Source organism: Geotrypetes seraphini, chromosome 2, assembly GCF_902459505.1.
Source record: "Geotrypetes seraphini chromosome 2, aGeoSer1.1, whole genome shotgun sequence".
Taxonomy (NCBI): Eukaryota; Metazoa; Chordata; class Amphibia; order Gymnophiona; family Dermophiidae; genus Geotrypetes; species Geotrypetes seraphini.
In genome coordinates, this window is record NC_047085.1 from 436006835 (window position 1) to 436028740 (window position 21906).

The 21906-nt window shown below is 46.0% G+C and overlaps 1 protein-coding gene across 3 annotated transcripts in view; it reads left to right on the forward strand.

The window, feature by feature from the left end:
• The window catches only part of MLLT10 (MLLT10 histone lysine methyltransferase DOT1L cofactor), a 692838-nt gene that overhangs the window by 429932 nt on the left and 241000 nt on the right, over positions 1-21906 (forward strand). For all 3 annotated transcript variants that reach the window (XR_004538143.1, XR_004538144.1, XM_033931325.1), the window contains one exon: positions 1986-2549. Coding sequence is in view for 1 of the 3 variants with exons in the window: in XM_033931325.1 (XP_033787216.1) it covers positions 1986-2549 (564 nt within the window). In the remaining 2 variants the exon portion in view is untranslated. The remainder of the gene's footprint in view (positions 1-1985; positions 2550-21906) is intronic.

The window sequence follows — 21906 nt, forward strand, 5'->3', positions numbered from 1 at the left end:
GTGCCAGATGAGGGTAAGCCAATGTGTTTGGGTGGGTGGGTGCATGGGGGATGCCAGATCGCGGCAGGGGCGGTGACGCGAGCGGGGGGATGCCGGATCACGGAAGAGGGGGCGCTTGTAAATCGAGTCAAGCTCGGTTTCCAAGGTGCCGATTTTGCGAATGTTTTGCTCGTCTTGCAAAACACTCGCAAACCGGTGCACTCGTAAACCGAGGTTTGACTGTACAATAAATTCTCAGTTATCCTGGACCCGTGAGGATTGGTGGATTCCAGATAATTGTAGTTTCTGGTTGCTTGAGAGTTAATGTAAAAGTTTTGTCTCCCTTCCCATCTCACTCTATCATCCTCCCACCCCCACTTGTAGGTCCAGCATCTGTTCTTCCCTTCTTTCAGGATCACTTTCTCTCCCTCCTTCTCCTCCCACTTGTGGATCCAGCATCCATCCATTTCCTCTCCCCTGCACCCTGCTGGACCCTCCCCCTCAGGCCCACACATACTTCTGGACTCCCCCCTTCTCGGTCTGCCCTCTCTCTCTCTCTCTCTGTGCGGGTCTGACCTCCTGGCCCTCACTCATTTACCGAAGCACAGTGGCAACCGGTCAGCAGAGGCAGTGCTGAAAATAGGCTGCTCATGACCATCCATGGTATGATCCTTTCTTTGCTGCCCACTTCATGCCGCAGAAATGACCTCCTCCATGCCACGACTCCCCCACCCTGACCCACGTAGGTGCCTGGGCCAATCAGAGCCTTAGGCCCCTCCCAGTGCATCCCAGAATGCACCAGGAAGGGGAAGGCCTGCCATTTTGAATAGGTAGGCCTGCTGGCAGGAAGGAGTAGGCATCTCTCCTGCTGGATCTTCAACTAAAAGGCATAGGGTTGTGGGGGTGTTGGGGTCCTGGGCCGGGGTAGGTGTGGGCCCAGGTGGCAGGAGAGTGGGCATCCCCAAGTATTGGGGCCGGGGGTGGAAGAGTCACAGCATCGGGGGAGTTGGTTCTGCAGGGGGCCCCAGTAGCAGGAAAGAGTGGGCATCCCTCCTGCTGTCTGTAATTTAAGAGTGGGTGGGTCAGAGATGAGGGGGATCTGGGTGGCTGAGGCAGGGGGGAGTGGGCTTCCCTTCTTCCAATTTTATTTTTTTTTTAAGTTCAGGGGCCTTCATCCTTTTTTTAAAAAATGGGAATAGATAATTACATGTGTAATACACGCACACCTGTGCCCATTAAAAAATACCCTACTTTTCCTGCCCCGAATAGCTGAGTGTCAGGAGGCTGTTTCAGGGCTTCCACTGCCGCTCAGCTGTTCAGGGCTTCTCCTGCTGCCTCTGCACATGTATCAGTCGCTTTCTCTGATGTTTGATCGGATGGGATTGTGGCAGAACTCCGGAAACTAATTTGCATGCAAAATTGTTTGAACATCAGTCACCATTTTCAAATCAGATAATCGGTCCAACAGTGACCCACAGGATTTTAACAATAATTTTTGTGCATCCAGCCCTGAAACTGGAAGAATATTCCACATTTGTGGACCTGCCACAGAAAACACATGAGAATGAACTATTTGTTATAATGGGGGACTTTCCAACAACTGCATACCCTGTGACTGTAGTGAATGAATTGGTACATATGGTATAACTTTACTTCCAGAGGCAGATCTTGTACTTTAGCACAGGAGTGTCTACTCTTCATCCCAGACATATCCCCTCCAACAAAAAATGTAAAATTATTTTTTGCATATGGGTAGTGCATTCAAATTTGGAACTTTGATGCAGGTCATCTGAGTGCGTCCCCGTGGTAATCCATTTTAAGCTACAGTAAGTGCACACTAACACTTGCTGAAGCGTAATCAAATGACGCCCTCAGTCTCCTGTAACTGGGTAAGTACAACAGGAATTTAGTTTGTGCATTTCCCTTATATGTTAAGTTCTGTTCAGTAGAAATGTTTGCATCATACTTTTTCTCAGCATGTTCTTTTTTTTTTTTTTTTCAACTAGGCAGTTTTGGTGGAACAACAAGCAGCCTAAAGTCATCTTCTGGAAGTTCAGTGCAATCTCCCCAGGACTTCTTAAGCTTTACAGAATCTGATCTACGTAATGACAGTTATGTTCATTCCCAACAATCATTATCAACCAAAGATGTACCTAAAGTTGAAACTGGAAGCCAGGAAGGGGGGATGAACAGTTTTACTTCCTTACCATGTCTTACTTCAACCTCAGCTGTCACTTTTCAAACTAAAAGCTTTGAAAACTCTAGTGGAGATTTCAATAATTCAAGCCTTACTTCAGCAGGATACAAACGAATGCAGTCTTCTGTTACAGAAGAAGATACTGTCAAAGAGAAAAAACGTAAAGGAAATAAACAGAAGCATGGGCCTGGTTCCAAAGGAAACAAAAGCCAAGATAATGTTTCCCACCTGTCTGTTTCATCTGCTTCCCCAGCCTCATCTATAGCATCTGCTGCAGGAAGTGTAATCAGCACCAGTCTTCAGAAATCACCCACTTTACTCAGGAATGGAAGTTTACAGAGCCTTAGTGTTGGTTCATCACCAGTTGGTTCAGGTAAGTGATAAAATACTATATTGACCATGGAGTAAGATTAATAATACACTTCTCCCTCCATATTCGCGGTGCGAATATGGAAAAACCACGAATAACTTTTTATATGTTATTCGCAGTTTTTTGTAAAAATCAGCATTTTTACTATTGAAACCACACAATATCTGCCCTATTAAAAAAACTGAAAAATCAACCTCTCCAGTTTTTTGTAAAAATCAGCATTTTTACTATTGAAACCACACAATATTCCCACTCTCTCCTGCCAATGGAGGCCCCACCTCCAATACCTTTCTGTGAAGACAGCAAGAGGGAGGCTTGGTCCTTTCAGTTCTGAGGCCCACTGATCCAAAATGGCGGGCCTTCCCCTCCTTAGTGTATCTTGTGATGTAAGGGTAGGGGCCTAAGGTCTTGATTGGCTCAGACGCCTAAGACCCCGCCCTTCCTCCTTTGAAGTCCATTCCATCTGTCTTTTTGCTCCCCTACCTCTCAAGTAGCAGTCATCTACCAATCCCTAGATATGTCCCACTCTTCCTTCCTTCACTGTCTTTGACTCCTGGCTCTTCTCCTCCCTCGAGCCCTCATCCCCTTCTCTCATCCTCGATAACTTCAGTATACATGTGATGACCCCTCCAACTCCTTCGCCTCTAAGTTTCTTGCCCTAACATCCTCATACAATCTCTTGATGTGCTCCATCACCCCTACACACCAGAAAGGACTACCTAGACCTAATTCTTTCCTATAATTGCTCAACCACTAAATTCTGCAATACTACCCTTCTCCTCTCTGACTATCACCTACCCTACCCACCTGATTCTGCCAATCACCACCAACACATTCAGGAACTTTCAGGCTATTGACCCAGAACCCTCTCCACTGCTGTCTCATCCCTATCCTCAACTACTATATCACACAAGACTGTCAATAAAGCCATCTTCTCTTATAATACCATTCTCTCCTCTGCTCTAGATACCCTTGCTTCTCCAATCTCACATCCTGTTAGACATGCCAAACTCTAACCCTGGCTCACCCCTTCATCCGCTACCTGTACTCGTGCCCATTACGCTGGACATCTCTGGCTTAAGTCTCATGCACTCGCCGACTTCATACACTTCAAATTCATGCTGACATCATTCCAGTCTGCCTTCTCACTGACCAAACAAGAATACTATATCCACTTAACCACTTTTCTTAGCTCCAATCCTTGCTGTCTCTTTACCACACTAAACTTTCTACTCAAAGCATCTTTGCCGCCTACTTCTACTTGTATGAAAAACTGCTGGTCGCTTAATCTGCTTTTGTAATCTGCTTCTGTAATTGTTTTTTGTACATGTGTTGCTATGATAATAATTATGTATATATTTGTTATGACCCACTTTGGGAAAGGCGGGATACAAATAAATAAAGTATAAACTATCCCTCCTTCAATTTCTCTCCAGGCATGGCAGAATTCTTCTACAATAAGATTCAGAAGAATCACCTTGAACTCTCAACCAGGCTGGTTTCTCCTTACCTCTCTCCATCTGCCCCTTCTACTAAACTCCCCTCAAAACCTGCCACCCTCTCTTCTTTCTCTGAGATCACTGAGGAGGAAATCACACATCTTCTCTCTTCCTCCAAACCCACTACCTGCTCCTCTGATCCAATTCCTACTCATCTACTCTGTGCTATTTCACCCTCTGTCATCCCTTCTATCTGTCACATCCTCAATCTATTGCTCTCCACTGCAACTGTCCCTGATGCCTTCAAACATGCCGTTGTCATGCCCCATCTCCCTCCTCCCCTTCTTATCCAAATTACTTGAACATGCTATTCACCGCTGTTGCCTGGAATTCCTCTCATCCCATGCTATTCTGGATCCACTTCAGCCAGGCTTTCGCCCACTGCATTCCATGGAAGCTGCCCTTACTAAAGTTTCCAATGACCTGTTCTTGGCCAGATCCAAAGATCTCTATCTTCATCCTTATCGATCTGTCTGCCGTCTTTGATACTGTTGATCATCGCCTACTCCTTGATATGCTGTCCTTGTTGGGATTCCAGGGTTCTGCCTTCTCCTGGTTTTCTTCCTATCTCCCCCATCGCACCTTCAGCATATGCAATGGTGGTTCCTCCTCCACAGCCTTCCCGCTATCAATTGGTGTACCTCAAGGCTCTGTCCTGGGACTACTCCTTTTCCCAATCTACACCTGCTCACTTGGAGCACTGATCTCCTCCCACGGCTTTCAGTATCAGCTCTATGCTGACAACTACCAGATCTACCTCTTTGTGCCAAATATTTCTACTGAAACCCAGACTAGAGTTTCAGCTTGCCTGCCCAGCATTGCCACCTGGATGCCTCACCGCCATCTAATATAGAATATGATTAAAACAGAGCTGTTCATCTTCCTGCCTAAACCCACCTCTCTGCTTCCCTCATTCTCTAACTTGGGGTCCTCTTTGACTCCTCTCTCTCCTTCACCGCCCAGATACAACATATTGCTAAAACCTGCTGCTTCTTCCTGTATAATATTACCAAAATCCACTCTGAGCAAACTACCAAAACACTTATCCATGCCCTCATCACTTTGTTCTCAGAGTACTGCAACTTGCTTAGCCATTTCGCTCCCCTCCAATGCATCCAGAATTAAGCTGTACGACTAATATTCCAGGAGAGCCACTATACTCACATTACCCCCTCTCCTAAAGTCACTTCATTGACTTTCCATCCATTTCAGACTATAATGCAAACTCGTCTTACTGACATATAAATACACTCACTCAGCTGCCCCTCACCCTCTCTCTTCACTTATCTCCCCTTATGATTCCCCCCTCCCCCCCCCCCCGAGCTCTGCTCAGCTGGTAAGTCCCTCCTATCTGTGCCCTTCTCTTCAATTACCAACTCCAGACTCTATCCCTTCTGCCTTGCTGTACTATTTGCTTGGAAGTGGAACAAACTGCCCAAATCCTTAAGGCAAGCTCCATCTCTGGCAGTGTTCAAAGCCCAGCTAAAAGCCCACCTCTTTGAAAGTGCTTTCAACTTCTAACTCCTCTCACCTTGGGTTCTGCATCCCCAACCTTATATGTCATGTCTGTCCAAATTTGATTGTAAGTTCTTCTGAGCAGGGACTGTCTAGAAATGTCAAAATGTACTGTGCTGTGTACGCCTTTCAGCACTATATAAGCGATAAATAGTAGTAATAGAAGTATTTAAAAGCTTTCAGATATTGGTTAGTCAACAAAATCATACTAATACAGACAGAAAATCAAGTAGCAAGGTACTACATAAATAAAGATCCTATATTTATCCCAGGACAAGCAGGCAGCCTATTCTCACATATGGGTGACGTCATCGACGGAGCCCCAATGCAAAAGCCTCTCAAGCAGACTTGCTTGTAGAAACTAAAAGTTTCAAGTCAGCTGCACCACGCATGCGCGAGTGCCTTCCCGCCCAGCACAGGACACGTCTCCTCAGTTCTCAGTTTTCCGCGGAGCCGAGAAGTCCCTCTTTGACTCTCAGCGTTCAACTTCGTGCCTTCTCTCACAGCGGTTTGTGTTATTTTTCTTCACGAATCGCTGTATATAGTTTATTTCTTTTATTTTGCGTAAAAAAAAATTTTTTTATTTCTTCCGTTCGGCTGCCGGGACAGGCCGCTCGGCAGCAGCCCAGGGGCTTTGACCTTGCAGCGGCTGTTTTTCCTCCTGTGTCCCATCCAACAACAGGTTTCAAGAAATGTAGCCAGTGTCAGCGTGCGATTTCTCTTACGGACCCACACAGTAAGTGCCTCAAGTGCCTTGGGCCAGGCCATCACCTGAAGTTGTGCGAGCGCTGTGCTATTCTTCAACCTCGAGCCCTGAAACGTCGTCTGCTTTCAATGGAGAAGCTCTTCGGGATGGATTCGACCACTTCCTCGACTCCGAAGCCGACCTCGGTCTCACCTTCGTTCCCGGGTCCTCCTGCTTCCACCGCTTCGACCTCGAGCCTCATCAGACCTTCTTCGTTTGCAGCGGCTCTTTCCTCGATGACGTATGCTGTATCTTCCCCAGCCGAGGGACATTTCAGGCAAGCACGTGGCGAGTGGAGAGTGAGACTGCTTTCAGGGACAGTGGAGCGGAGAAGGCTGAGATAGCGGCAAGGGCACAGAGAGGTGGAGGCAGTGGGAGAAAGGAGCGGAAGTGATCAGAGACTGGGAGAGAGGACCGGAGGTGATCGGAGACAGTGGGAGAGAGGACCAGAGAGGAGCAGAAAGCAGTCGGAGAGGCAGAGGACTGCATTAAAGGGAGCGGAGGAAGCGCAGCAGATCGGGACACGGAGAGGGGAAGAGGCGGGTTGTAGCTCCGCCCACCTCCCGACGTCACAGCCGTCTGTACTATCGCCCACCTGGACAATCAGAAGAAATCGACCAGGATCTGGAGGCTGAACTGAGGCAGGTATGCAAAAGCGGAAGTGTGGTGGTGATGGGGGACTTCAACTACCCTGGGATTAACTGGAGTATCGGGCACTCTAACTGCACGAGGGAGACCAAATTCCTGGAGGCCACGAGGGACTGTTTCATGGAACAGCTGGTCATGGAACCAACACGGGGAGATGCCACTCTTGATCTAATCTTCAACGGGCTAGGGGGACCCGCAAAGGATGTGGCAGTACTAGCCCCACTAGGAAACAGCGATCACAACACGATCCAGTGCAGGCTAGAAATTGGATCACCAAAGGTGAAGAGAACCACAATGACAGCACTCAACTTCAAAAAAGGGAATTATGATGCCATGAGGAAAATGGTGGGGAAGAAACTCAACGGCAACACAAGGAGGATGGAGTCTGTAGAAAAAGTCTGAACCCTACTCAAGGGCACGGTGCATGAAGCACAGAACCTGTGCGTCCCCGAGTTCAGGAAAGGGTGCAAAAAAAATAGAACCAAAACCCCAGTGTGGATAACAAATGCAGTAAAAAAGGCGATAAGTGACAAGAAAGTATCGTTCAAAAAATGGAAAAAGGACCAAACAAAGGACAACCAAAATGAGCACAAAGAACACCAAAGGGAGTGTCACAGAGTGGTTAGGAAAGCAAAAAGAGAATATGAAGAGAGGCTGGCGGGGGAAGCAACAAACTTCAAATCATTCTTCAGGTACGTTAAGGGGAAGCAACCAGCAAGGGAGGAAGTGGGACCCTTGGATGATGGAGACAGAAAGGGAGTGGTAAAAGAGGAAAAAGAGATAGCTGACAAGTTAAATCAGTTCATCACATCAGTCTCCACGAGGGAGGACACAACCAACATTCCGGAACCCGAAGAGATCGTAAATGGAGATCAGGATGATAAGCTGGTCCAGCTAGAGGTAAGCCAAGAGGATGTCCTCAGGCAGATAGACATGCTAAAGAGCGACAAATCGCCAGGTCCGGATGGCATTCACCCAAGGGTACTCAAGGAACTAAGGAACGAAATAGCAGAGCCACTTTGACAAATATGCAACCTATCCTTAAAAACTGGAGAGATACCGGAGGACTGGAAAATAGCAAATGACACTCCCATCTTCAAGAAGGGTTCAAGGGGTGACCCAGGAAACTACAGGCCGGTGAGCTTGACCTCGGTCCCGGGAAAGATGATGGAAGCGCTGATTAAGGACAGCATCTATGAACACATCGAAAACAATGGACAGCTAAAGACGAGTCAGCATGGCTTCTGCAAGGGTAGGTCATGCCTCACAAACCTATTGCATTTCTTTGAGTGGGTAAACAGCCAGGTGGATAAAGGGGAATCCATAGACATCATTTACCTTGATGTCCAAAAAGCCTTCGACAAGGTGCCACACGAAAGACTGCTTAAGAAGCTATGGAATCAAGGGGTGCAAGGGGAGGTCCACCGATGGATCAAAAACTGGCTGGCAGACAGGAAACAGAGGGTTGGAGTAAAGGGACATTACTCAGACTGGCAAGGGGTCACAAGCGGAGTTCCGCAGGGGTCGGTGCTGGGACCGCTCCTGTTCAATATATTTATTAACGACCTGGAGGCGGGAACAAAATGTGAGGTCATTAAATTTGCAGATGACACCAAACTATACAGCAGGGTTAAAACCACGGAAGACTGCGAAGATCTCCAAAAGGATCTGACAACACTGGAAGAGTGGGCCAAAAAGTGGCAAATGAGCTTCAACATAGGGAAATGCAAGGTTATGCATGTAGGGAAAAAGAACCCGATGTACACTTACAAAATGGGGGGATCACTGCTAGGGGTAAGTAACCTTGAAAGAGACCTGGGAGTAATGGTAGACACAACATTAAAGGCGTCGGCACAGTGCACCTCAGCCTCAAGGAAAGCAAACAAAATGTTGGGTATCATCAAAAAGGGTATCATGGCCAGGACAAAGGAAGTCATCCTGCCACTGTATCGCACAATGGTGCTCCCCCATCTGGAGTACTGTGTCCAGTACTGGTCACCGTACCTCAAAAAGGACATGGCGGTACTTGAGGGAGTCCAGAGAAGAGCAACTAAGCTGATAAAGGGTATGGAAAACCTCTCATACACTGACAGACTGAAAAAAACTGGGGCTGTTCTCCCTAGAGAAGCGGAGACTTAGAGGAGATATGATAGAAACCTTCAAGATCCTGAAGGGCATAGAAAAAGTAGACAGGGACAGATTTTTTAAATTATGGGGAACCACAAGTACAAAGGGGCACTCGGAGAAATTGAAAGGGGACAGGTTTAGAACAAACGCTAGGAAGTTCTTTTTCACCCAGAGGGTGGTGGATACATGGAGCGTGCTCCCGGAGGCTGTGATAGGCAGGAGCACGTTACAGGGCTTCAAAGAAGGTTTGGATAGGTTCCTAGAGGACAAAGGGATTGAGGGGTACAGATAAGAATAGACATGGGTTATAGGGATAGGAGTAGAGGTAGATTATAGAAATAGTCAGGGACCACTGCTCAGGCAATGGGCCTGATGGGCTGCCACGGGAGCGGACCGCTGGGCAAGATGGACCTCTGGTCTGCCTCAGCGGAGGCAACTTCTTATGTTCTTATCCTCAGGTCATCTAGCTCAGCAGAAAGTTCCAGCGGTGGTGCTTAAGGTACCTAAGACTTCCAGGTCGAAGCACATTTCCACTGCCTCTGTGGAACCTCCAGCCAAAGCAGGTGGTCCGGTTTCAGATGCAGATCCATCCTTGCCGGCTTCTTTTCAGACCATGTTAGAGCAGCAATTCATTCAGTTCCTCACTAATATGGGACTGAAACTTGTTACTCTAATCCAGCCTGGGCATTCTGCAGACTCCCGCAAGGTCGAGCCTCTTCCTATGCCTCAGACTGAGACTACACACTATGCAGGGAGCAGAGTCTCTGCGAGTGTCTGGTCTGGTATCTATGCACGTAAAGCAAGGAGCAGATTCTTTGCAAGTGCTTCGACAGGAATACTCACACTTCTTACAAGGAGCAGAGTCTTTGTAGGTGCATCGAGGATCCTTCATCAAGCCTCTGGAGCTTCGATCCACAGCTTCCAGCCCCATCCATTCCTTGGTGCCATCAACTGCTTCCATCTCCGGGGCGAAGTCTCCTCGAACTTCAAGATCTGCTTCCAAGGACCGTTCTCACTGACGTTCGAGGCCTTCATCGAGGCATACTTCCAGGCATAGCTCTTTTTCCAAAGAGCGTCCTTCTTCAACTAAGCCTCGATCTCCACCTTCCAGTTCTACTAGACCACCGACTCCTCGATCGAGGTCTCCACTTCCAAACCTCGAGGACTCAGCGGCTTCGATTGCTATTCTTTTGATGCCTTTTTTCCGGCCGAAGCTTCATCTTCGACCCAGGCTGCCTCGATGACCTCGAGTCCTTCTCGAGGCAAGGCATTGGCGGATCAGCTATCTTTCTCTTTTCTTCTTTAGATGGATATCGACTTGGACCTTCAATTGGATGCTGGTTCCAAATACTCTAAGGAGTATCTCAAAGTCATGCATCTTCCTCAACCTCCGGCAGAGTCACTTAAGCTTCCTCTTCGCAAACCTTTGTCTCAGACTTTTACCAAATGCCTGGAGACTCCTTATGCAATTCCAGCTGTTCCAGGTAAATTGGACTCTAGATATAAAACTCTCCATTGCAAAGGATTTGAGAATTCACAATTATCTCACCAATCCCTACTTGTGGAGTCATCCTTGAAGAGGTCCCATCCTTCCAAGGTTTATGCTACCGTTCCTCCTGGAAGGGAAGGGAAAACTATGGACAAATTTGGATGTCGCATCTATCAAAATGCCATGATGTCCTCTAAAGTCCTTAATTACAGCTTTCATTTTATAACTTATTTTGAGTTCCTCATTGCTCTTTTGCCTAAATTTATCAGTTATTTAGATACTCAAAAGCACTTTGAATTTCAAGAAGTTATAGCTTCTCTATCACAACTCAGATTACATCTACTTCAGTCTTCTTATGATGCCTTTGAGTTGTCTGCCAGGGTGGCTGCTTGTTCTGTAGCAATGCGCCACCTTGCTTGACTTCGTACCATTGAGATGGATCCTAATCTTCAGGACCACTTGGCTAATATTCCTTGTGCAGGCAATGACCTCTTTGATGAATCTATTGAGGCAGCCACCAAGAAATTATCTGAGCATGAAAAATCCTTTGCTTCTATTGTCAGACCTAAGCCAAAGCCAGCTCCTGCTAAGCCTGCATGCCCTCCTCCTATTTATCAGAGGTGTTTTGCTCCAAGAGCGGCTCCTTACACTCACCCTCCTCTTAAGAAACAGCAGAATCAGAAGCAACAGAAACCTCAACCTTCTGCTGCACCTAAGGCTACGCAGCCTTTTTGACTGTTTAAAACAAAGCATAACCTCCACCGTTCTGTCTCTGTCCTATCTTCCTCCTATTGGAGGTCGTCTCCATTATTTTTACCACCGATGGGAGACAATCGTATCCGACCTCTGGGGGCTGTCAATCATCAGGGACGGATACTCTCTTCATTTCTCTCAGGTTCCACCAGAGCTTCCTCCAGGAGAGTATCCTTCCAGTCCATCCTAGACCGTCCTTCTTCAGGAAGCTCAAGCTCTGCTTCGTCTCCATGCCATCGAACCAGTTCCTTTGGAACAGCAGAACAGGTGGTTTTACTCCCGAGATGGGCGATCTGTGGCCCATTCTGGATCTCAGGGCTCTCAACAAATTTTTAGTCAAAGAAAAATTTAGCATGTTATCCCTGGCATCCCTTTATCCCCTCCTAGATCAGAACGACTGGTTATGCTCTCTGGATCTCAAGGAGGCTTATACTCATCTTCCCATTCATCCGGCTTCTTGCCAATATCTCAGATTTCGGGTGGGGAATCTGCATTATCAATACAGAGTGCTGCCCTTTGGCCTGGCTTCATCTCCCAGAGTGTTCATCAAGTGCCTGGTAGTGGTAGCCGCAGCTCTCAGAAACCATGGTCTTCAGGTATTTCCTTACCTCGACGACTGGCTCATCAAAGATTCAACATCTCAAGGGGTTATTGTAGCGACCCAACGGACTACGTGGTTCCTACAGAGTTTGGGATTCAAAATCAACTTTCCCAAATCCCAACTTCAACCCTCTCAGAATCTACAATTCATTGGAGCTGTTCTGGATACTATTCAACTCAGAGCATTCCTTCCCACAACAACGTCTGGAAGTCCTCCTTGAACTCTGTCATACAGTGTCTTCCCGCTCCTCCATATCAGCGAGACACATGATGGTACTCCTGGGTCACATGGCCTCCACAGTACACGTGACTCCTTTTGCCAGAACTCCTCAGTGGACCCTGGCATCTCAGTGAACGCAACCCACGTTCTCGACACATTGCAGTCACTCCTTCATTGAGACAGTCTCTCCGCTGGTGGATACTCTCTTCCAATCTCTCCAGAGGCTTGCTGTTTCAAACGCCCCCTCATCAGAAGGTCCTCACAACAGATTCCTCGACCTACACTTGGGGCACTCATCTCGATGGTCTCCGTACTCAAGGTCACTGGACCAGTATGGATCGTCAGTGTCACATCAATCTGTTGGAACTCAGAGCGATTTTCAAGGCTCTCAAAGCTTTTCAACATCTTCTTCACGACCAGGTAGTCCTCATTTGGACGGACAACCAAGCCGCCATGTATTATGTCAACAAACAGGAAGGGACAGGATCTTCCTCCCTTTGTCAAGAAGCTCTGAAGGTTTGGGACTGGGCAATCCTCCATGACACGTTCCTCAAAACTGTCTACATCCAAGGGGCGAAAAATTGCTTGGCGGACAACTTGAGTTGTCTTCTGCAACCTCACGAATGGACACTCCATTCCTCGCCTCTTCATCACATTTTTTCACAGTGGGGAACGCCTCAGATAGATCTCTTTGCAGCTCCCCACAACCACAAACTGCCTCAGTTCTGCTTCAGGATCTATTCTCCTCATCGCCTCGAGGTAGATGCTTTTCTTCTGGAGCGGACGAATCTCTTCCTGTATGCATTCCCTCCATTCCCTCTCATTCTCAAGACTCTTGTCAAGTTAAAGAACGACCATGCCACCATGATTCTGATTGCTCCCCGGTGGCCGAGTCAACCTTGGTACTCCCTTCTACTTCAACTCAGCAGCAGGGAGCCATACCTTCTACCAGTTTTTCCATCTCTGCTTACACAGAGTTAGGGATCTCTGCTTCATCCCAACCTGTAGTCTCTTCACCTGACAGCTTGGTACCTCTCAACATAACTCCTCTTCAGTTTTCTCAATCTGTAAGAGACATTTTAGAGGCTTCTAGGAAACCTACCACTAGACAATGCTATCACCAAAAATGCACTAGATTTTCTACGTGGTGTTTTTCTCACGATAAGGAGCCTCAACATTTCTCCTTGTCTTTTGTTTTAGACTACCTTTTGCACTTTTACACCTCTGGCCTCAAGTCGATCTGAGTCCATCTTAGTGCAATTGCTTCTTTCCATCAGCCTGTTGAACGAAAACCCCTTTCTGCTCATCCAGTGATTTCCAGATTCACGAAAGGACTTTTCAATGGCAAACCTCCTCTCAAACCACTTCAAATGGTTTGGGACCTCAATGTTGTTCTTGCTCAATTGATGAAGCCTCCATTTGAACCAATGTCTACGGCTCATCTGAAGTATCTCACTTGGAAAGTGGTGTTTCTCATTGCCCTCACTTCTGCTTGAAGAGTCAGTGAGCTGCAAACTTTAGTTGATGATCCACCTTTCACTGTGTTCCATCATGACAAGGTTGTTCTACGTACTCATCCTAAATTTCTACCTAAAGTGGTTTCGGAATTTCATCTCAACCAATCCATTGTTCTTTCTAAAGCCTCATTCTCATCCTAGAGAATCAGCTCTTTATACTCTGGATTGTAAATGTGCTTTGGCCTTCTATTTGGAACGCACCAAATCACACAGAACTGCTCCTCAACTTTTTGTCTCTTTCGATCCAAATAAGTTGGGACATCCTATCTCTAAGCGTACCATCTCCAACTGGATGGCTGCTTGTATCTCCTTCTCCTATACCCAGGCTGGATTACCCCTACAGAGTAGAGTCACAGCCCATAAGGTCAGAGCAATGGCAGCTTTAGTAGCTTTCCTCAGATCTTCACCTATTGAGGAAATCTTCAAGGCTGCTACTTGGTCCTCGGGTCATACTTTCACTTCTCACTATTGTCTAGATGTTTTCTCCAGACGGGATGGCCATTTTTGCAAGACAGTATTACAAAATTTATTCTCTTAAACTGCCAACACTCCCACCATCCCATTCTGGTTGGCTTGGAGGTCACCCACATGTGAGAATAGGCTGCCTGCTTGTCCTGGGATAAAGCACAGTTTCTTACCGTACCAGGTGTTATCCAGGGACAGCAGGCAGCTATTCTCACAACCCACCCACCTCCCTTGGTTGGCTTCTCTGCTAGCTATCTAAACTGAGGAGACGCACCCTGTGCTGGGCGGGAAGGCACTCGCGCATGCGCGGTGCGGCTGACTCGAAACTTCTAGTTTCTACAAGCAAGTCTGCTTGCGAGGCTTCCGCATCGGGGCTCCGTGGATGATGTCGCCCATATGTGAGAACAGCTGCCTGCTGTCCCTGGATAACACCTGGTACGGTAAGAAACTGTGCTTTATCCCAGGACAAGCAGGCAGCTAGCTCATGCTAGCATATGCTAGCTCAAAAGCTATAGGAAGCAGTATACATTCAGCTACATTAGGTATTTATTACCAGTAGAATTGGTACAAAAAAGAACCAGAAGCAGACTTTTCAGAAAACCCAAAGGGTAACTGGACAAACAAGTAAAAGATATATATATATATTTATTAAAATAGTAATTCAAATTAAAATCATTAGGGGGTCCATTTACTAAAGTTTATTGCTTAATAATGGACAGTAGCACATGATTAAGTCCTTGCATCCTTTTTTATATCTGTGGGCCATAGGGCACTTAGCGCATGCTAATGTCCATTAGTGTGTGCTAAGCTTTACCTAAATTATAAAATCCAATATGGTTATATTTTGGCCAAGCAGAGTCATCTTTTAGGTTGACGTTTTTGTATCTAATGAAGTTGCAAGGTAAAATATTTTTAATATACTTTTGATTACAATATATTTTAACTACTTTTGAAAGGGATATTATTGGGAAGTTTTAATGTATTTGTCTATGGTAGTATAAGAACTGTGGATACATTACTTTATGAGAAAACCTCATTCTAAGATGACATATGACCAGATTGGGTAGGTGACATTTTTATATCCTTTTTGTAATTATGTGGAAATTGTACACACATGATTTATGTTTTTTGTTTTCAGATACTTCATTTTTTAATACTAGAACTACCACAGGGATCATTATCCCAGGACAAGCAGGCAGCATATTCTCATTGATGGGTGACGTCACCAACGGAGCCCTGGTATGGACCACTTTAAGAACTTGGAAAGTTCTCGGCTGCCCACACCGCGCATGCGCGAGTGCCTTCCCGTCCGACATAGGTGCGTGGTCCCTCAGTTTCTTAGTTTCCGCGGAGCTAAGAAGTCTCTTTCAACAGTGTCATTGAATTTTTTGCTGCCTTCCCGCTCATGCCGCTGTCTTTTTGACTTTTTTTCTTCATAATTTGTTTCTTTTTCTTTTATCTTTTATTTCTGAGTTAAAAAAAATTTTTTTTTACTTTTTCACTTTCACGTCTCAAGCCTCGACATTCGATTTTGCTGAGGCCATTTTCCCCTCCATGTCCCGTCTGCCTACGGGTTTTAAGAAGTGCGAACAGTGTGCTCGCCCTATTTCTATCACGGACCCGCATCGCTGGTATCTCCAGTGTCTAGGGCCAGACCACAGGGCTGATACTTGCACTCATTGTTCGTCTCTTCAAAAGAAGACCCTCAGAAACCGACAGAATCAACAACGTTTGCTGTTCAAGTCCGCTATGGAAGGTGATTCGGCATTGGTCCAAGCATTGGAATCTGCACCGAAGTCAACATCACATTCGACATCGCAGGATTCTCCCTCGGTGTCGCAGACTGTAATTAAGCCGGCTAAGAAGCTTTCCCCTACCCTCAGGTCACTGCTGCAGTGAGCCAAGTCCTGCTGACCTCGAGGTGCCCTAAAAAACGCTCGGCTCCGATAGAGGTGAGTGCCTCGTCATCGGTCTCCTCATCTCCGGAGCGTAGAGCGGCACTGAAGGTACTGGCGAAAAGGCAAGCGGTACCAGTGCCATCTCTTGAGGACACAATTGCTGCCATATTGAAAGTCCAGTTACGAGAGCAGTTACAACTTTTGCTTCCAGTGCTGGCAACACTAGCTGCTCCGATGCCGGTTCGCTCTGAGCGTATGGTTTCGGCATCGACCCTGGCGGCACTGACCACGTCTCAGCTGTCCATCCTGGCATCGATCTTTGTTGAGCCAGTCTCTACTGTCCCGGCATCATCTCGGAAAAGTTCTTTGATGATGACGGGCTTATCTTCAGGTGTGATGTCGGATTCAGCTTGACATCGATCTTCTTATACATCTCCTGAAACGATGTCAGTCAAATCAGGCAAATCATTGAAGAAACTCAAGCATGTCGAGCCCTCAACACCCACCTCTTCACCTCCACTGACGAAAGATACGGATCTCTGGGAGGACTCGGAGGAACCTATCCTGTCAGTTGATGAGGCTTCTTCTAATGGTGATATTTCTTCTAGAGAGCCTGTTCCAAAGCTAGAACAGACCTCTTTTTCAAAATTTTTGAGGGAAATGTCAGAGGCACTTTCCATTCCTCTGGAGGCTTATTCTAAAAAAATCTAAGGCATTTTTGGATGCATTAGATTTTGAGCAGGCTCCTAAGGAGTTTCTTAAGCTCCCGCATCATGATATTCTCAGGAAGACTTATTATAAAAATGTAGAAACTCCTTTAACTGTCCCTGGGATTCCTCGCAAACTGGATTCTCTCTACAGAGTGGTGGCTCTTCCTAGTTTTTATAAGCCTCAACTCCCACATGAGTCACTTCTGGTGGAGTCTACTCTTAAAAAATCTGCTGGTGCCAGTGTTTATGCTTTTGTCCCTCTTGGCAGGGAAGGCAAAACAATGGATCGCTTTGGTAAGCATTTATTCCAGAATTCTACGCTTGCCAATAGGTCTGGAAATTATGCTTTCCATTTTTCCTTTTGTCTTAAACACCTAGTCCAACAAGTGTTTGCCCTCCAAAAATATTTACCTGAGCACAAAGTTCCTCTTTTGCAGCAGTACGTTTCTAGTTTGTTGCAAATGAGGAAGTTTTTGGTTCGCTCTATTTATGATACCTTTGAGCTTACATCCCGTGCCACTGCCATGTCTGTAGCTATGCAGCGTTTGGCTTGGCTTCGAGTATCTGAGCTGGATGTTAAATCATCAAGATGTTAAATCAACAATGCTCCTTGTTTGAACGATGAACTTTTTGGAGAGTCTTTAGATACTACTACTCAAAAGTTGTCAGCTCATGAAACTAGGTGGGATACTTTGGTTAAAAACAAGAAAAAACCTCCACCTGCTCGTCCTTACAGGTCACAGTCTACCTACCAATGTTGGTTTGCTGCTAGACCCTTGCAACCGCCTCAATCTCAGCCTCGCAGATAATGGCAATCTCAAGAGCAGCAGCCTCGCCAACAACAGCAGAAGCAACCGGCTGCACAACCTAAATCTCAATAGCCTTTTTGACCTGTTTCTTCGTAACATAGCCAGTCTCAGTATTTCTCACCCATTGCCCCAGCTTCTTCAATTTTTCATAAATCGTTGGAAACTCATTACCTCGGATCTTTGGGTCCTTACCATAGTTCGTCAGGGTTACACTCTTCATTTCCAGACTCTTCTTCCAGACAGTCCTCCAAAATAGTCTGCTTTGGACCCTGCACAGTCCTCCCTTCTTCTGCTAAATGCCATCGAAGCAGTTCCTCTCGATCAACAGGGCAGAGGATTCTACTCCCGTTACTTCCTAGTACCCAAGACCCATCTTAAATCTCAGAGCTCTCAACAAATTTATAGTCAAAGAAAAATTCTGGATGCTGTCACGGGCTCTCCTTTATCCTCATCTCAATCAGAATGACTGGCTATGCTCCCTAGATCTCAAAGAAGCCTACACGCATGTTCCCATTCATCCGGCCTCTTAGAAGTACTTTCGGTTTCAGGTAAATCAATATCATTACCAATAGAAGGTTCTTCCTTTTGGTCTGACATCTTCTCCCAAAGTATTCACAAAATGCCTGATTGTGGTGGCTGCCTCTCTCCGTTTGCTCGGCCTTCAGGTCTTTCCTTATCTGGACGACTGGTTGATCAAAGATGTTTCCTCTCAGAGAGTGGCTCAAGCAACATCTCACGCCATTTCCTTTATGGGGTTCGAAGTCAACTTCCTCAAATCACATCTCATTCCAACTCAGTGTCTTCAATTCATTGGGGCGATCCTGGACACCACTCTTATGAGGGCATTTCTTCCATCAGATCGATTTCAGACTATCATTCATCTCTGTCATCAATTGCTTCCTCTTCAAACCATCTCTGCCAGGCACATGATGGTTCTTTTAGGACACATGGCCTCCACTGTCCATGTCACACTCCTGGCAAGACTTCATCTATGAACTCCTCAGTGGACTCTAGGGTTCCAAGTGGTCTGAAGCGACGGATCGTCTCTCACAGCACATATCCGTACCATTGTCTCTTCTGCAGTCTCTTCATTGGTAGATGACCTCGTCCAATCTTTCCAGAGGCTTCCTTTTTCACTTGCCTCCTCATCTAAAGATCATCATCACAGACGCGTCTCCTTATGCATGGGGAGCAGATATGGATGATCTACAGACTTAGGGTCTTTGGACTGCCAGAGAGAGGAAATTCCACATCAATTTCCTGGAACTCAGCAATGTTTAATGCCCTAAATGTGTTTCAACATCTTCTCTGTCCTCAAGTCCTCCTCCTTTGCACGGACAATCAAGTAGCAATGTAATACATCAACAAGCAAGGAGGCACAAGCTCTCTCCTGTTGTGTCAGGAGGCCCAAAAAATTTGGACTTGGGCGACAGCTCGCAATCTTTTCTTGAAGGCTGTCTACATTCAAGGAGAAAAGAATTCACTAGCAGACAATCTCAGCAGAATCCTTCAACCTCACGAATGGACTCTCGACCATGTAACTCTCCAGTCCGTCTTTTCTCAATGGGGCACTCAACAGGTGGACTTATTTGCAGCCCCTCACAATCACCAATTGCCCCAGTTTTGCTCTAGACTTTACTCCCCTCTCTGTCTAGCTGTGGATGCTTTTCTTCTGGATTGGATGGGTCGGTTTTATATGCCTTCCCTCCACTTCCTCTCATGTTGAGAACTCTGTTCAAGCTCAAGAGAGAACCAGCCACTATGATTCTCATTGCTCCACGGTGGCCCAGGCAACATTGGTTCTCCCTTCTTCTTCAACTCAGTTCCAGAGAACCCATACTTTTTCCAGTGTTTCCTACTCTGCTTACTCAGAATCAGCAATCCCTTTTACATCCCAAACTGCAGTCTCTACACCTGACAGCTTGGTTTCTCTCGGGCTGAGCTCTACTCAAACGCTCCTGTCTCAGCCTGTTCGTCAAATTATTGATGCCTCTAGGAAACCATCCACTCAGCACTGTTATCAACAGAAGTGGACGAGGTTTTTGTCATGGTGTTCTCTTCATCATCATCATCCAACTTCCTTAGCAGTGAAGTTGGTGTTGGGCTATCTTTTTTCTCTGTCTGACTCTGGACTTAAATCTACATCCATTTGAGTTCATCTCAGTTCTATTACTGCATATCATGAACCAGTCCAAGGCAAACTGCTCACGGCTCATCCTTTGGTCTACAGATTCATGAAGGGGCTTTTCAATGTCAAACCTCCTCTTAAGCCTCCACCTGTTGTCTGGGATCTTAATGTGGTTCTTTCCAGTTTGATGAAACCACCATTTGAACCAATGGCTATAGCTCATCTCAAATTTCTTACCTGGAAAGTAGTCTTTCTTATTTCTATCACCTTTGCCAGGAGGGTCAGTGAGTTACAAGCACTGGTAGCGAATCCACCGTTTACAGTTTTTCATCATGATAAGATGGTTCTCCGTACTCATCCAAAGTTACTTCCAAAAGTTGTCACTGACTTTCACCTCAATCAGTCAGTTGTTCTACCAGTATTTTTTCCTAAGCCTCATTCTCTTCCTGGAGAACAGGCCTTACATACTTTGGACTGTAAACGAGCTTGGCTTACTATCTGGATCGCACAAAGCCACACAGAACCTCTCCCCAACTCTTCATCTCTTTTGATCCACACAAGTTGGGGCATCCTGTTTCCAAGAGAATGATTTCCAACTGGCTCGCAGCCTGCATCTCGTTCTGCTATCCTCAGACCAGACTGGCACTGGAAAGCCGTGTCACAGCCCATAAAGTTTGAGCTATGGCAGCTTCTGTTTCTTTCCTCAGATCTACTCCCATTGAGGAAATCTGTAAAGCTGCCACCTGGTCCTCAGTTCATACCTTCACTTCTCACTACTGGCTAGAGTTTTCGCCAGGTGGGATGGGCACTTCAGCCAATCTGTACTACAAAATTTATTTTCCTAAAGGCCAACTCTCCCACTATCCCATTATGTTAGCTTGGAGGTCACCCATCAGTGAGAATATGCTGCCTGCTTGTCCTGGGATAAAGCACAATTACTTACCGTAACAGGTGTTATCCAGGGACAGCAGGCAGATATTCTCACAACCCACCTACCTCACCGGGTTGCATTCTTAGCTGGCATATTTTAACTGAGGTACCATACGCCTACGTAGGACGGGAAGGCACTCACGCAAGCGCGGTGTGGGCAGCCGAGAACTTTCCAAGTTCTTAAAGTGGTCCGTACCAGGGCTCTGTTGGTGACATCACCCATCAGTGAGAATATCTGCCTGCTGTCCCTGGATAACTAAATAATTCTTTGGTCGTTTGCGTTTGAGCCATCTTTCAATATTTATAGTTTATATAAAGAGAATCTCACTCTTTACACCAAAACAGTTCACTCCAGCTTAAATAGTATAATAGAGCTAGATAATATATCAATGTTTTATAAATACTTTCTTAGTCCAGTTTCTTTACAGCAGTACATCTTAGGAATTCAGATATCCACCCTTATCAATAGATACAGGTGGTGGGATTCTTCATGATTCCAAGTACTGTTTCCCAACTATTTACTTATTTCAATTATTTTGTATAAATATATAAATAATAGACTAAGCTTATTCAAAGTCCATTCCCCTTCTCGACATGTTTCGCCGAACTTTCTCAAGGTCGGGGGAACTGGACATTACAGCATAGCTTCTCCTAGTATAACCAGCCATTCTTTGAAACTCCTAAGGAGTTTCTTAAGCTCCCGCTTCATGATATTCTCAGGGAGACTTATTATAAAAATCTAGAAACTCCTTTAACTGTCCCTGGGACACCTCGCAAACTGGATTCCCTCTACAGAGTGGTGGCTCTTCCTGGTTTTTATAAGCCTCAACTCCCCCATGAGTCAGTTCTGGTGGAGTCTGCTCTTAAAAAATCTGCTTCTGTCCTTCCTGGCAGGGAAGGCAAAACAATGGATCGCTGTGGTAAGCGTTTATTCCAGAATTCTACGCTTGCCAATAGGTCTGGAAATTATGCTTTCCATTTTTCCTTTTGTCTTAAACACCTAGTCCAACATGTGTTTGCCCTCCAAAAATATTTACCTGAGCACAAAGTTCCTCTTTTGCAGCAGTACGTTTCTAGTTTGTTGCAAATGAGGAAGTTTTTGGTTCGCTCTATTTATGATACCTTTGAGCTTACATCCCGTGCCACTGCCATGTCTGTAGCTATGCAACGTTTGGCTTGGCTTCGAGTATCTGAGCTGGATGTTAAATCATCAAGATCGTCTGGCCAATGCTCCTTGTTTGAATGATGAACTTTTTGGAGAGTCTTTAGATACTACTACTCAAAAGTTGTCAGCTCATGAAACTAGG